The following is a 16,337-nucleotide window of genomic DNA, read 5'->3' on the forward strand; positions in this document are numbered from 1 at the left end:
AAAGACCCAGACTAACTAACACACGTTCACCGACTCTTCCAAAAACAACACTTTGTTTAGTTTTGAGAATTTTTCTGATGTAATTAGCGATAAAAAGTGAAGAGAGATAAATGATGAAACTTATTGAAAACCGCAGAGAAATTTTTTTTCCTCATAATTTGGGAAAAAACAAAGTCAAAAGGTTTGCAAAAGCTGGACACAGCCCATACTATTTTCTGGGCCCAAACAAGGGTAATCAAGGACGGTCGCTGGGTTGGGCCCTTCAAGGCCCATTGGTTCTATCAATATGGGAAAAACTATCATTAACCCACTGGGTGAAAAAAACCAAAATTACCCAGTTGTAGCGGCGGTAGAACTTCTTTGTCCCGGTCGGCGTGTTAGAGAGAGAGAGACGGACAGAGGGAGGAGAGAGAGGTAATACCCCCTCTCTACGTCTCCTCGTCTTCTCTTCTCTTAAAAAACCGAGAGAGAGAGAGAGAGAGAGAGGCAAACGACACCGAAACGTTTCTCCCTATAATTAAAAAAAGAGATTGTTACAGCAAAAAAATTCCTCTTTCTCCCACGCAATCAAACCCTTCTCCTCTCTTCCCTCCCTCTTCTTCCTTCACCTCTATCCCCTCCTATATTTTTTCTTCGATTACTCTGAGTTTTGCGCGATTATTAACTGGGTTTCTTGAAAAGTCCCAAACTTTGAACTCTTCTGGGCAGCCCTTCACTTCATCGGCCATAACTATTCGTGGGTTGCTGGTAAAAACCCCCCTTTTGTACTGTCTTTATTTTTTCGGCTTTCGAGTAATTATGACTTGTGGTTTACGTTGTTCTTGATTTTGTTTTTTCTGCCCCTTTTGTCTGGTTGATTTAGGTGTTGTTGATTGCTCTCGGTATGGGTATTTAGACTAGGTTGACTTGTAGTAGGGAAATCAGCTCCTAATTTAGCTGGTTAGTGATTGTGCTGTGGTAAAGCTGCAATATTTAGTTGTTTGATTATTCTGCTTTGTTGGGAAAGATGCAATATTTAGTTGTTTGCTGTGTTACAAATTATCAGAAACCCAAGTTCTTAATTTATCTAGGTTAAACTTTTCTCTTTGCATTTGGAGGTAAAGTGATTTGAAACAATTGTTCTCCGGGTTATGTTTTCTGAGGTTGGTCCTCTTGTGTTTGTAGGCAGAGGCTTTGGGTGCATTGGATGTTTTGTGCAACAAAGCTGTTGGTATTTCTAGCATTAGCAGGGTTTTAAATAACGACCGTTACTTAATTGTATTACGCAACGGGATTTAGGGCCTTTGATACCGTCGGGATTTAGGGCTTTTGATACAGTTATTTGTGTGCGTATCGGCTGATACTTACCGATTCTGTCCGATATCAGCCAATACAAGGCCGTATCACCATTACCGTTACGTTTTCCGATACCGCGAATAAAACCCTAGGGCCTAGGCATTAGTATGGGCCCAAGTGGTTGGTATGACTAGTGAAGGCTTCCACCTGCATTCTTTGGTCTTTTAGTTTTGCATATGTTAAATTCGTGTAGATATACTATTGGGTAGTTTGTTTCCTCATATTTTATCTAGACTTCAAATTACGGAAACACGAAACAAACTATCTGATGGACGCACTATTTGTAGAGCCAGCTTGTAAACAATGTGATGCCCTCATATTAATTTGTAGGCTACAAAGATATCTGGAATAAGTTAGTCATTGATGCCATAAAAAGCTGTAACTTTTACCAGCACTTTGTACGAAATTTTTGTGGTGACATTGTAAACATCGGAGGCTTCTCAGCTTCCAGACCCACAAGACTTTAAGAACCCTAAATGAAATAGTGGTTATGACTCATGATATTTTCTACAAGAAAATAAGCACCCTTTAGAGCTTCCCCCTCTCCCTTTTTGCTTTTGTATTTCACTACACTTTCCGGACCCGCTCCGTCTCCATTGGCACTCAATATTGAACTCACCATGGTAATTATAACGATCTAGCTGTTGAGGGCCTGTGGCATTGTTGACTAGTTGGGCTTTAGACTATTTAACAGGAATTGATTTAATTGTCATTCACTGTGCCTCCATCTCATTTGTGAAATGGCTCTGAATCCTTGAGAATTTTCTCTCATCTATTCTACCTTACAGAATGTATATTTGTACTCCTTGCAGATTTTGAATTGTAAACTTCTACAGTTTTCTAAAACAACTCTTGCAATTTATACCTTGGTGATATTCATCTTACCTGTTGTAATGTAAAAAGTGCATCTCAGGAACAGGCACTATTTCAGGATTATAGAGGAGGAAGTTGGAACTGCTGCAAATTTCATCGCAGCTCCAGGGGTAGAATTGATTCTATTCTTACGGCTTACAAGGATTGTTACTGCAATTAATGCAAAGGTATATCTGTAATTGTGCACCTGGTAGAACCTGACTACTCAAATTGCTTACTTGTCAATGAGGTGGGATCTCCCGGAAACGTTACATATTGCTTGGGTGACAAAAAGGTCATCTTTCAGAAGCAAACTGCACCACACTTGAAATTTACTATGCTCCTATTTTCTCGAAAAACTTTCAAATTGCAAGGAAACTTTCAAAGTGGTCTGGTTCTCAGAATATACTTGCATTCGGTTATATAACTTGTACTTACCTGGGGTTGTGTAGAAATAGTCTCTCTTGGATATGCCTCACCGAAATAAGTCCGAAATATAGTAAAACATATATGTGTAACGTGTCTTGATTGAGTTGGGTATCTTAGTATCTATGCTCTGATTATGGAGGTGGCAACTTTTTGTGTTTCAGTTTGCGGTTATGCTGTGAGATATATGGGACATGTATTATGTATACGTTTACATGATTGGAGAATGTTGCATTGGGCTAATTTCTAAAATTTGGTTGTCTGTGTTGAAAGTATGTGTCTGTGTTGGTACTCTGCTGGTATTCATGGTATGCTTGTAATTGAAGCAGATTGTGAATAATAGAGGGAATAACCCATTGTTCTTCCTCCTTACAGCCCATGCTGTAATCATTCATGCACATCGGGGAATGGACTGGCTGTGTTCTCCTGCTGCAATTGTTTGTAAATAATGTTCAGTGGGGCAAAGGGTGTTAATGCTCTTCACATATTTAAATGGAAATGGCGTGGTGAATCATCTTTAACAACTGGACTGCTTGATGACGTGCATCATGGGATTGAATTGTCAGACTACCGAAGAGCTCCAAGTCCTGGTAGTGAAAGCCCTTCTGGGCTTCTTAATGGTGAGAGCTTGAATGTGGAACCAATAGCGGATTTGGACCTGTATTTTGAGAGGCTTTACAGCTACTATTGTGAGAAAGGGCTTTGGTGCATTATCATAAAATGGATAGTAGAGCTCTTGAGCCTAGCTTTTACCATATGTTTCTCGGGATTTTTCTTGTTATTTGTCGATTGGAGTGGACTTCGCAATGCAAAATGTGGGATCGATGCAGTTGAATCTGGAATGATGAAGCCCTGCGATCTGGCTAAGGAAGCTCTTTATCCGCATCCTTTAGTCCCTCTGACGCTTTCAAAAGCTATTATTGTTGGGTATTTGGGAATATTTTCTATCTACTGGATCTTCTGTTTTTTAAGGTTCTTTGCACAGCTGAAGGACACTTTAAAAATCCGTCAGTTTTACTACAACAGGTACGTCAGAGCAACGGAGATTATTTTGATAATAGCATTTTTGTCCCTCTTGTGTTTCGATGCGGGGGAGTGCTAATAGTGTCAGTATGATTTTGTTATTGAATAGTAGATAAGTTTTCTTCTTCATTTTGTAAGCAATAAGCAAGTTTATCATGTCTCTCTGCAGTCTCCGTGTGACTGATAATGAAATTCAGACCATGCCATGGGCGTCCATTCTTGAAAAGGTTGTTCAGTTGCAAAGTTCACAACAACTCTGTGTAGTGAAGGATCTTTCGGCTCACGATGTGGTGATGCGTTTGATGCGCAAAGAGAACTACTTGATTGGAATGCTGAACAAAGGTGTACTTGCTTTTCCAATCTCTCAATGGGTCCCAGGTGCTGGGCCAACGGTAAAATTTGGCCCAAATGGTACACGATACCGCCTGATGCTGACAAAGACATTGGAATGGACCTTAAATTGGTGTATACTTCAGAGTATGTTTGACAGGTGTGTTACCTTTTACATGAGGACAAGTCTAGCCTGGTAAATGCTTTGCAATCTAAGAAGCACAAACATGTGTCCGTGCATTTTGAAAATTAGGACAGTGGTGCTTTGAATAAGAAAAGAGTATGTAGGGACTTTTACTGTTATAAATTGTAAAATCATATGGAAAATTGTTTCTATCGCACTAAATAAGCATCGATTAACTACGCATGGATTACAATTTTGAAACTGCCCCAGAATTTTGGAATTCCAATTGTCATCCTAACGTGTCCCCAAGGTGTCCAAGCATGTCCGATTGAAGAATATATATTAAAGAAAATGGATACATATTTGGGTGTGTTTGACACGTGTCCAGATTGTGACTGTGCCCCATAGACATCCACAAATGATTGGTAGTTTCAAGTAAACTGTGTCTAGTTTTCTTCATGACAGTTCTGAATTTACTCCAAAGAATGTTTTTATACCTTTGTGGCAGAAACTTTTGTGTTAGGAGGGACTTCATTTCCAATCCTAGAACATTAAAGAAGAGGCTTATGGTGGTTGGGCTTGCAATGCTCCTTCTTTCTCCATTTCTTGTCATCTTCATGCTGGTATATCTTTTTCTAAGGCATGCTGAACAGTTCTATAATCATCCAAGCACTGCATCATCTCAAAGGTGGTCAAATCTCTCCAAGTGGATATTTAGAGAATTTAACGAGGTATCTTTATTTCCCCTTGTTTTACTTGCTCGTGTTACTGCTGCTAGATAGATTAGATTTGAATCTGTTACTTGTGTCTAGGCTGTGGCTTCTCATTCAGAAGTCTTCATTGATGGGATATGGGAAGTCAAACTGCATTAGTTTTGTGAGGTTCAAATGTTTTCAGTTCCTGTTCTAATAAAGATTGAGAAATTTTTTTGTGGTAGTTTTGTTATGACTCTGATGATGTCCTTTACCAGAACTTGTTATTGCTTGACCTAGACACCAACATATAGACGACAATTTATGAACTTATATGTGACTAAAGAATATGTGAGTTTTTAACTTTAAAGCAGAAGAAAAACTGCTGCAATTAACCTTTTTGGTTTTTAAGTTAAGGTTTACTTCTCAGTTTTGTGCACAGTAAATGTAGGCAAGCACATATGACCATCTATTCATAAGGTTCATGGGTAGACTTTGGTTTTGTAACCTTTTATGTGCATTATTTGTTGTACTGTTTCAAAGACTGGTTGCTTCGGTAAAAGCCTCCTTTGCTGTGGACGTTTCTCTATATTCTTCTCTTTCTGGGTTTGTTATCCTGTTTGGAATGATCGATTCTTGCCAGTATGTTTCCGTCGTTTGGTTATTTCCTCTTCCAACTTTTTTGAAGGTTTTGCCTCTGCTACAGTTATTAAGTAGTTTCTTCATTCTAGTTGTGTTGGTTTCACAATAGAATGTCCCTGACATCCTATTGTCTTCCTATTTCAGGTTGACCATTTATTCAAACACCGAATCAACAACAGTGTGATGCATGCTTCTGATTACCTAAAGCAATTCCCCTCTCCTATTATAACTATCATCGCAAAGTTCATATCTTTCGTTTCTGGTGGCTTTGCTGCTATTCTGATTATCATTGCTTTTCTGGAAGAATCTCTGCTGGAAGGCCATGTAATGTATCTACATTTGTATCACCGTGAATATGTAGTTTAGACCTCAATGATTTTTTCCCAGTTCAGATAGGGTAGGGTTATCCCCATTTTTATGCAACTTTGTTTCATATGCTGCAGATTTTTGGTCGCAACTTGTTCTGGTATGCTGCCGTTTTTGGAACAATAACAGCTATTAGCCGGGCTGCAGTGACAGAGGAGCTTCTGGTACTGGATCCACACGGGGCAATGTCTCTGGTAGTCCAGCATACACACTATATGCCAAAGAGATGGCGTGGGAAAGAAAATACGGAGACTGTACGCCTGGAGTTTGAAACTCTGTTTCAGGTAAGCCTGCTGAAATATTGAAATCTGGTTTTGAGTGGTTTGGAGTACCTCCTGGTGAATTTGTCGCCTCCGCATTGTAGGTTGGATAGGACCAGCTAGTTTATGGTCATTTGGAGAGAAAAAATGCAGTAGGTGAAGAAGATAGTGATAGAAATTTGATAAGTTGTGAGAAAAGTTATTCACTTTGTCATTAGGTTTGCAATTTAATTTTAATTTAACTATGAGCAACTCTTTTTTTCTCCCGCGTATCATCCATTATATTCATATTTTTTACACATGAAGTGCAGGAAACAAAGATATTTTGTTTGTACAACTAGGTCTTAGAACCTTGCCATCTTCCTCTGTAATTTTTCAGCATTTCTACATGACATAAGAGTTTCCTTCTTAAGTCTCCTCGAACAGTAACAAGGTTAATATTGTTCTTTGATGATTTTACTGTTTATGTTACTAAAATTTGTTGCTCTGCAGTACTCCGGAATGATGCTAATAGAAGAGATGGCCTCAATCTTTCTCACTCCCTATTTGCTCTTATTTGTTGTCCCCAAGGTTATTATTCATTATATCTCTTATTTAAATCCAAACCATGATTATAGTTCTTCGACTGAGCAGCTTTATCAACCTTGCAGCGAGTAGACGACATTCTGCAGTTCATTGCAGATTTCACGGTAAATGTTGAAGGTGTTGGTCATGTATGCAGGTTAGTATTTGACTGTTTGTATTTTTGTTATTTATAAATGGCATTTAGGTAGCATGTCAGTTATGTTGCTCTGCTCGCATTGGCAATTTTGCAGAAATTAATTACTATTTCTCTCTCGATTCCGACAGCTTAAGTGTCTTTGACTTTCAAAATCATGGCAATGGCAATTACGGTGCGCCTTACAGCTCACCAAGCATTAAGAGGAGTTCCCAAGGGAAAATGGAGAAATCATTCTTGAGGTAAAATACCATTGAGTTTCTCGTTGGATGGATTTTGACGGTCATTCCACCTCATCTTCCCTAATTATATCAGTTGATTTGAACTTGGGGTATCTGTAATATTTTGGCTATTCTAATATAAGAGGAATTTTCAAGTGAGGGATCCCTCATTTTGTTAAAATGAGGGACTTTCATTTCCCGATCAAATTTTGAAAATCCGAACCGTTCAATGTGTGTAGAACGTAATTTTAAGGGTCCCTGCGAGAAATCAGCAAAAAAAATGACCGGGAAGTGCGTCATCCGAGCAGTTTTTTCCCGGTCATTTTTTTTTGAACCGTTCAATGAAAACTGCTTGGATGAAGCCCTTCCCGGTCATTTTTTTTGCTGATTTCTCGTGGGGACCCTTAAAATCACGTTCTGATCACTTTGAGCGGCTCGGATTATCGAAATTCAATCGGGAAGGGGAGTCCCGCATTTTAATAAAATGAGGGATCCCTCACCGGAACCTAACTCTCTAATATAATCCTGACTTGCTATTCTAACTTTTGGCAGCTTTAAGAGTAGCTATCCTACATGGGAACCAAACGCTGAAGGGAAGCAATTCCTCTTGACCCTTAAAAAATTCAGGGACCAAATGCTACAAGGACATGAAACAAGACCGGCATATTCCCCTCCTAGGATGCAGCAATGGACCCCACGTTCCAGAGGCCTTGGGGACAGAAACAGCTTCCTGTCAAGAGGAACTCCCCAGAACATTCCAGGAACCGGCTTCCATTTAGGTTCAATGTGGATGATCGAGGCTGATCCAAAGAATCCAAAGAATTACCCTTATATCCTTGATTGGTATTATACCTCTCGACCTCATCATGCGACTGATAATTCAAGAGATGTTCCCCCAGGACCCTTTGACATTGCTGCGGAAGGGTCAAGAGAGTTTTGGGTGCCACCACATTTGCCCCAAAACGAAGCAAAATATGAAGAAAATTGGAGCCATCTCTTTGAGGACCGATCACAGAGTCATTTGGAAGCTTCTACATCAGCTCCTTTCTTCCGTGAAAGTGTCTTACACCATCAGGACTCGAGTAACATGGAACAACACCCTAATAAGAGCCATTGGTGGGCTAGAAGTCGCCAACATGGTGTAGACCCCAAAACAAGTTTCCTTGAGCCTCCGAATTTCGCCCACAATACTTCTCATAATTATTATGATAATCTCTCAGATAGAAGCTTATTAGAGGAGGAAGAACACCACTTAGACTGGAGAAATTCTCAGGGTTTGTCTCGGACCTTTTACATGAACGATTTGGAGGCAGGTGGAGAATTCGATCTTCCTTTCGATGACATATACAGTAGACCTTCGGAGAGCCCGACTAGGAATTTTGATCCCGCAAGCTCTGTGTGATCAAGTTGCCTCTGTTCCACGAGGTTTGTGCAGATGAATAATTCACCAAATCATGTGGATGGGTTTCCAAGTCTGGGCCATGATCTTTACGCTTCTCATACCGACCGGAGGCTCAATATTCTTTGTTGTATATAAGTTCATTGTCAAGTAATTGTGAACAGGCTTTGATTTGGAGGGTAATAGGGGGGACCCTAGAGTCTCTCCTAGCCTTCTGAAAATGTGAAAACAGAACCAGGCCCATTTGATTTATCATCTTGGTTTCATCCAAATGAAGATACTATATGTGTACATTGTGGGGTCATTGGAATTTACCCTAAAATGATAGGATGACATGAGTTCCACCATTGTCCTAATGGTATTTCTAAAATACTATTGCCACGTCTTTCAATGGATTTTCTATGGGAGAAATATGAGTTATTGCATAAAGCTCTGCAAGCTATCAGGCTCTACGATGTGTTGGAACTGGGAATCTGAAGCTGTTTCATTTATCAATAAAGACTTTTATTCTTGATGGAGCTCATTTGAATACTTGTACTTCTGGTCAAAGCTTAGGATTCTAGTTGAGCATTGGTATATTTTGAAGTGTGAGCTTGTGACAAGGGTGGATCGAATTAGATCTCCAAAAGTCAAACAAGATATACCAATTTTATGACTTCAATTCAGTTCAATCTAGTAATAAAATGCCCCAGCCCACGTGAAGGCGCTTTTCATTAAAATAAAAAAAGCTCCTGTGAAGGCAACGCGTTATTTTTTCAAGAGAAGTTCCCCTCGAGGTTCACTATGTATCCTTAGGTACTTATTATGAGATTTATGGGCACTATCGAATAGCAAAAAAAAAAAAATTCTTTTCTTTATGTATGAAACACTGTCATACAAGACTTTTGCCGGTCTTGTTCCCATGGCTGTTTGGGGACTAGTTCCCTAGAAGCATATCGGGCCTATGAGCAAGTGGAAGATAATCCAACTTGGGAACAATGAAGACCCATAATCTATTGCTTCTGTTTTCCACTCAATCGTCAACCGTATGATGTCGTTTGTTTTATCGGATACGAGCATCTTATTATATTGCATAAAGGAAAATTCTAAAATCAGCCCAATGGGCTGACGATAGTAGGTGTGTGAATGTGTATTAAAAGATGTAAAAAGTACACAAAAATACGTGTTTTTCTTGTCTTTTAATGTGTTTATCGTCAGCCCAGTGGACTGACAATAGCAAGACCGTTACATAAATACGGTGATCAAATATACCTCATTCAATTAAAAAAGTTACTGCCTAAATTAAACGTGGCTCGGATATATGTTCTCACATAATACGGGTATACAATAACACGGTGTTAATAATCCCATCCCTATTATGACAATTATTGTCCTGCTAGTATGTTGGGTACGGATATAAGGTAATTGGCTTGACAGTTGACACGAGAAAAGGAAAATGAGTGATCATTGCCCACAAGGGTAGAGAGTTGCACAAGGGGCCCTCTACCGGGGCCTCTGTTCCATGGGTGAGAATCACAATCATCTTCATTCGTGAAGAACAAGATAACTCAATTCCTGATAGTAAAAAGAGAGTTCTTTCCGTTTCATAATGGTTTGAGGCAATTATTCTGACACCCACGCCAACATTTCTGCTGACAGACTAAAAAACCCCCCAACATTTGCAAATGATTCTCTGGCGGGACCATCGGAATGAACGGTCTGGATTATCGAGTGATTTGAATAGATGAGATATATGGAGGGGAGTTCATTTGCTGAGACTAATTAGAAAAGTTACTGACTTGCTCTCTCTAGTGCGTGCGTCGCACGCTTGGTGACCGCTCCAGTTGACGTCACCACTTGACGCATCAGATAAGGCCGTTATCGTGGATGTGCATGAGCTGTCACCCATGTCTGCTCGTGCCCTAACCATTCCAAGTGACATCACAACCGAAGTAGGGACCAAGACAGTTAAACTCACGCAGATGAGCTCACTCGCATGAGTTGGCCAAACCTAAAGTCGGAACCTCGTGAGTTGATTGTTGACTTCAGTATGAGTTGGTGGTTGGATACTTCACGTCCGAAGGTTGCCGTTGCCGAGCCTAGTTGTCCAAACCTAAGAGTTCGATGCCAGACCTGACCAGACTAGACAAAATCGATGGACTAGGCTCGACCTTCCGCCGAGCGTATCAAGTCTTACCGAACCGAAATATTCGGCCACAACGGTATCTTTTCTCTCATGTAAACTTTTGAGTGGGGCTACGAATACAGATTTTTGTACACAAATGGATCCCAAATAATCCGCCACATATGGAGATGCGTGTAGATCTCACACGATGCACTACATACATTGGCTTACGGTAAATATCTAGGCACCCATAGAAGAGAAATGGTGTAGCGAGCGACGAAATGCTTTTGAAAGTTGAAATAAATTTGGAGATTCTCAAATAGGTCAACCTTTTAAAGTGCTATTGAATCTATGGACGGACAAGAGACAACTTGACAAACTGCAACATCTTAGTACTCAAAACAAAAGAATGTAAATGAGATTCTTGTAGCAGCAGCGAGCGAAATGGGAGCAGCCTAATCTGCGAAAACGAACAGCTTTTGGACACACCTTTGTCGGAAACATCCTCCTAAACCTTTTCCATGACAAACTAAGTCCACTTATACAACATTTTCACTATCTCAATCACAAAAAACAAATAAAAACATAAACAAATTAGAAAAAACTTTACACTAATTTGCAATCTAAATGGGCTAAAACTCAACAGGAAGAACAGCACTTCTAGACCCCCTCCCATTTCCAAACGGGAAAAACTGTCTTCTGCCTCTGCTACTTGACTCTCCCCTGCTTCTAACCTCACTCTGACTCCCACTCTGTCTTATAATCTCTTGAACTGCCAAATAAACATGCGGATCCGCTGCCGAATCCAACGAGAAAGATCTCCTCATCGGCTGAACGCAAAACCGATCGTCTTTCTCTCTCATCGTATCGATGCACTCATCCCCCATTATCGAGACCCGGCGGAACTTCCCCTGTTTCCCCTGTTTTTTCACATTCCCAATCTTGATCAACTCATCAAATTTCCTCCCCACCTCCCTCTGCTCACTTCTTTCTCGTATCCCATTCGTCAACTCAATCACCACAAAGTCATCATCACCGCCCAAAAGGGCATCGAACGGCTCCTGAGGCGAAGAATTTGGAGCGACAATCCGATCAATCAGACACCTGGTCTCACCCGAAATGCTCGTCCTACAAAGCGGGCAGTTGGCATTGCTTTGTAGCCATATGTCGATGCAATCCAAATGAAACCCGTGCCCGCATTTCGGGAGCACTCTCAAAACATCCTGTTCTTGAAACTCACTCAGACACACAATGCACTTGTTAATGAACTCCTCTCTATCCCGGTTTTCGATTTTCCTGTACTGGAAAGTGGGTATTTCTCGGATCAAGAATTCGTCTAGGCCGTGGCTCGAGGGGGAGTAGGCGGTGAGTGGGTCGTCGGTGGGTGGCGGTGGGGGCCGGCGGGGGAGGGAGAAGCGGCGGAGTGGGTCAAGTTGTTGCCAAGTGAAGCAGCATTTGGCTAGGAGGATGTAGTAGATGACTAGCAGAAATGCTGTGGCGAATATGCAGAGGATTGAGATGGGGAGGATGGGGAAGCTGCTGTTGTGTGAGGTGGGGAGCAGGGGAGGTTGGGTTTGGGGGTTTTTGATTGGAGGGAGGGGTTGGGATTCATGGTTGTAGATCATGTGTTTGTGAAATGGAACCATTTGGACTGTGTTAGAGAAAGTTGGGTAGTGATGGGATTTTTGAAGAAGAATAGTAGTGTGAGTTTTGAATGGTGGGAATTGGTGTGATCTTGAGAATCATGAATTCAAGATATTGAGAGAGAGAGAGAGAGAGAGAGAGAGAGAGAGAGAGAGAGAGGTCTTTAATATGAGATTCCGTGGCAACAGGGCATTAATAAGTTGTTTATGAAATATTCAAGATCTATAAAACTACTAAAAGAGGTTAATTGATTTAAAAAAAAAAATACTAACTGAGTTGACTTAAATGCCGGTGCTGTTGGGAAAAGATGAGAGAGAGGTCAAACTTTTTATAACCGGATGTACGGACCAACTTGCGTGCACTTCGACTAATTTGGAAGTCCTGAAGTTAACAACCTGGTAAACTCTCTCGTGACCCGAAGGATTGAGAGAGATGTTATAGACTCTCAAGTTTAGTTCTAAACTTTAAGATATTGCCCCATAACGCCCAAAAATTAATAGTAATAGTAAAAGAAACTTGTACTGTAGTAAGAAAATGACTGGTCTTGTGAACATGTTCATTATGTGGTTGCTCCTGGGGAAACTAATAGGCTCCTGTTTTGGTTCCCTTTCTTCTTTGAGTGATTATCTTTGATTCCCGATCATACACAGCAATTTCTACAAATAGATTGTGGCTTAGCGAGGAATAACTTCCCAATTCACCTGTTTGAAATTGAACCGCTCAAGTTTTACTAAGCAATTTTTTGTGCACTTCTTTCTCGGGTCACCATAGCATTGCTCTTTCTATTAACGTGAATTTACTTGCGGGTGAGCTTGGAAATGTGTGGTGTAATGACCCTCTTTGAATCTTAGCACATCAAGTAGTATCTAGCTTTTATGTAGTTGTTGATATCTGATTGTTTGCATAAAGTTTTCTGCACGAACTACAAAATAAATAAACTCTTAATTCCAGACGAATAATGGGGCAAAGGGGATGAAAGCTGACTAGAACTCAGCCCTGTCCTACGCAATGGCGTTGATCACTTTCCAAGAAATATGCAAGAAATGATGTCAAGACTCGTAAACAGCGCAAGGTGTAATGCTTACATGTCAGCGTGAATTGCTGCTGAGAAGTGAGTAACAGCAGATTCAGTTGCTATGTGGGGCAGCTGCCGGCTGGCTTCCATATGTGGCTGTGCGTTTGACGATTTGCAATTTCGAAAGGTGCTCTCAAAACCATTTTGAGATGCCATTCAAAGATGCTTTCGCTCCTGCTCCACGCGAATTATGCAACTCTGCCAAATACTTCGTACTCTATTTCCATTCGAAAGCAAACAATTTTGGGTGAAGAAATCAAAACAGGACTATGGAGAGGCTTGTTTTGATCGAGCTGGGTTGGAGTCCAAAGACTGCCTGAAAATTATGTACTGCCACCAGGGTAGATCATTATTCCTCCTTGCAACACAATCCCAGTGATTGATCTTTCCATGGCAGAAGAGGTTCATGAATCATGATCAAAGCATATTATAGCTGAACAAGTTCTTGAGGCCAGCCAAGAGTCTGTTGGGTACGTAACGAAACATAGATTGGAATCTCTTAACTTTACGAGGATCAATCATATGTTGGATATTGGATACTGACAGGTGATCAACCATGGTGTCTCGGAGAAGTTAATGGACGACGAGATGAATCTGTTCAAGGAGTGTTTTCGACATGCCAGCCGAGGATAAAGCAAGCGTGTTCCATCTGCTTTGCATTCCTTTTGTTTTTTTAAAGTGAACTTGACATCGTATGGTTCATATATTTTTTTCAATCAGTTGAACATCTTTAGGTTAATTTACATGAGAGTTAGGTCAAAAGGGGACTTTTTATCTACGCAAGATATCTAACGGCTATTCACAATTAAGCCTACGAACAAATCAACCCAACAGATAATTTCAAGCACTAGGTGTATGTACAACTAAATAAAGAGGTCTACGATATCGAACCTTGCATTGCTCATGACCTAGAAGTTACGAGTACGTATGATTAGCGAACTGAACTAGCCCTAGTTCGTTCACAATAGGAAGACATAGGCACAAAAACATAAATCCCTGCATTAGGCATGACTTTTTTACTACAGTAGCAAGTTTAAGGTTGGGAACTCTCTTCAAGCTTCCACCTTCGATCCGGTGGGGTTGATTCTTCTTCCAGACGCAATTCTGTGCGCCCCGGGCACATTTCACAACCAGCCTGAATGAGACATAACAATTCGGCAAGCTAGATAAATCATGATTTTCTTGGCTAAGTTTGTTACTGACAGAGGTCGTTGGAAAATATTCAGCAGAAGTGAGAGAGCTGTTGGAAAATATGCAGCTGATTTGTCAAGGATTAGGGCTTGAACTGGAGTACTTAGGAGATGATCAATTCACCAACGAGTAAGTTCTGGCAGTTAAAATCATTACCCGCTGTGACCAGGCCCTAGTGTGACTCTTGGATTGCTTAGACATTTATACAGCAAGGGCATGTGCATGGACTTCAGGTCTTCAATGATGGGGGATGGCTTGGTGTTGAGCCTCTTCCCTCCCAGTGCATTCCTCGTCAACATAGCCTACCAATTACAGGTATATGAGGGAGATGCGAGTGTTTTGCTGAATGATTTATTTTTCGGCTCACTGAGGGTAAGTTGGTCATATCTTTTGACGTACGAATAATTCTAGATGAAACGACTTGGTTTAGAAAGTAGACTCAACAAATTTTATAACGGTTCTTACCTTTCAAAAATCGGAGTTCGGGAGTGTCTGTGACAAGATCGCAAAGTTTGACCAATTGTAGAGTTTTAATGCGTCTCAGGCGCAATTCCGTGCTCCCCAGGCGCATTTTGAAAAGTTTAAAAGACCAATTGTAGAGTTTTAATGCGCCTCAGGTGCAATTCCGTGCTCCCCAGGCGCATTTCATTGCGCCCGGGCGCATCCTCAAAAGTTTAAAAGACCAATTGTAGAGTTTTAATGCTCCTCAAGCGCAATTACGTGCTTCCCGGGCGCATCCTAAAAAGTTTAAAAGATCAATAGTAGAGTTTTAATGCACCTCAGGCGCAATTCCATGTTCCTTGGGCGCGTTTCATTGCGCCTCGGGCGCATCGTCGAAAGTTTAAAACCAACCAAACTTTGCAGTCTTGTCGCAAACACTCCTGAACTCCAATTTGCACGTGATTTGAACTGTTGAAAAGATTATCTAGCTACTTTTTAAGCAATATAGTTTGGCTCCAATATTATTTGTACATCAAAATAGATGACACTTTACCCTCAACAGGTCTAATAATTCTTGTGATTAAATGACATCTTATGAATAGTAGTTCTAACAGTGTAGATACTTTAAATGAGGTACTTAATTAGCACAAAAGAATATACTCTCACATCGTATAAGAAGAAAGAAATTAATAAAAACATCATTGGAAATCAAAGAATTTGATGTTAATTAGTATAGTGCAATTGACAAATCACAGATTGAAAACATTATTTCTAGCAAGGCTAGATTAAATTAAACCAGTTGATCATATTTAGGGAAAGTGGGATATCTTATTCTCTTGCCAATTATGATCCTCATTATTTGGCTCAATTAGAAGCTCCTCCAACAACTTGTTATCCAAATATTCGAGCTCAATCACTAGCTCCCCTCCATTCCTAGTAATGGAACTGGAACAATTGGGTCCGTGGCTGGTACTGGGGGTAGTATCCGTAGTAGTAGTGCAATCGAATTCGTTGGGGAAATTTAAAATGGCATGGCGACCTCTGATTGCATAAGCAGCTCGGTCATACGCCCGTGCCGCGTCTTCCCCCGTCTCGAACGTCCCTAGCCACAGCCGCGCCCCGTTCCTTTACGGGTCGCGTATCTCGGCCGCATACTTCCCCGACGGCCGACGTCTAATTCCCCTGTACTTGGTCTCTGTTGATCCTCTCCCTTTCTCTCGCGTCTTCGTATTCCCTCCTCGTTCATCGCTCCCTTCCATTTCGTTTTCGAAATGTGAAGTCAAAAGTTGCACGTAGTTGTAATGTGATTTTTACGTGGTTTATATATAGTTTCTCTGTGCATCACGTGTGGTCGTGGAGGATGAATTGTTAGTAGTTGGTTGGGTCGCATCTGACGTACGGTTAGAATTGTATTTGAAGTATCCCAGACAGGAAGTCTTGTGAAAGAGAGAGGAAACTTCGATCTCCAAAGCACAGCCAAGATTCTATATTTCT

General features: G+C 40.8%; 2 protein-coding genes and 1 pseudogene across 12 annotated transcripts; 1 reads left to right on the forward strand and 2 right to left on the reverse strand.

Annotated features, from left to right (window-relative positions):
- Positions 1–353: 353 nt before the first annotated feature.
- LOC131313055 (autophagy-related protein 9) lies at positions 354–8,790 on the forward strand. Of its 11 annotated transcripts, none has more exons than XM_058341119.1 (11): positions 354–747; positions 2,239–2,375; positions 2,989–3,639; positions 3,806–4,126; positions 4,599–4,821; positions 5,569–5,748; positions 5,868–6,074; positions 6,543–6,620; positions 6,701–6,771; positions 6,900–7,010; positions 7,542–8,790. In XM_058341119.1, the coding sequence occupies exons 3-11, from the start codon at positions 3,062–3,064 to the stop codon at positions 8,389–8,391; spliced, it is 2,619 nt and encodes an 872-aa protein (XP_058197102.1). In that variant the 5' UTR covers positions 354–747; positions 2,239–2,375; positions 2,989–3,061; the 3' UTR covers positions 8,392–8,790. The 11 variants fall into 11 exon arrangements, with proteins under 11 accessions (XP_058197102.1, XP_058197109.1, XP_058197108.1 ...); XM_058341126.1 differs by having other exon boundaries at positions 375–747; positions 2,239–2,318; XM_058341125.1 differs by having other exon boundaries at positions 375–747; positions 2,249–2,318.
- A 2,334-nt stretch (positions 8,791–11,124) lies between these two features.
- On the reverse strand, positions 11,125–12,138 carry LOC131313191 (RING-H2 finger protein ATL16-like). The gene has a single exon (XM_058341358.1). The coding sequence runs from the start codon at positions 12,136–12,138 to the stop codon at positions 11,125–11,127; it is 1,014 nt and encodes a 337-aa protein (XP_058197341.1).
- A 3,347-nt stretch (positions 12,139–15,485) lies between these two features.
- Positions 15,486–16,313, reverse strand: LOC131313057 (ethylene-responsive transcription factor ERF096-like; annotated as a pseudogene).
- Between the last annotated feature and the right edge of the window lie 24 nt (positions 16,314–16,337).

The sequence above is a fragment of the Rhododendron vialii genome, chromosome 13a (assembly GCF_030253575.1).
Source record: "Rhododendron vialii isolate Sample 1 chromosome 13a, ASM3025357v1".
NCBI classification, from domain to species: domain Eukaryota; kingdom Viridiplantae; phylum Streptophyta; class Magnoliopsida; order Ericales; family Ericaceae; genus Rhododendron; species Rhododendron vialii.

Excerpts from the sequence above, each read along its gene's own strand:
- LOC131313055 (XM_058341119.1), top strand. The coding sequence starts at position 3,062 with ATGTTCAGTGGGGCAAAGGGTGTTAATGCTCTTCACATATTTAAATGG. Across the intron at positions 5,749-5,867 it reads AATCTCTGCTGGAAGGCCAT|ATTTTTGGTCGCAACTTGTT; the intron begins GTAATGTATCTA and ends CATATGCTGCAG. Across the intron at positions 7,011-7,541 it reads ATGGAGAAATCATTCTTGAG|CTTTAAGAGTAGCTATCCTA; the intron begins GTAAAATACCAT and ends AACTTTTGGCAG.
- LOC131313191 (XM_058341358.1), bottom strand. The coding sequence starts at position 12,138 with ATGGTTCCATTTCACAAACACATGATCTACAACCATGAATCCCAACCC.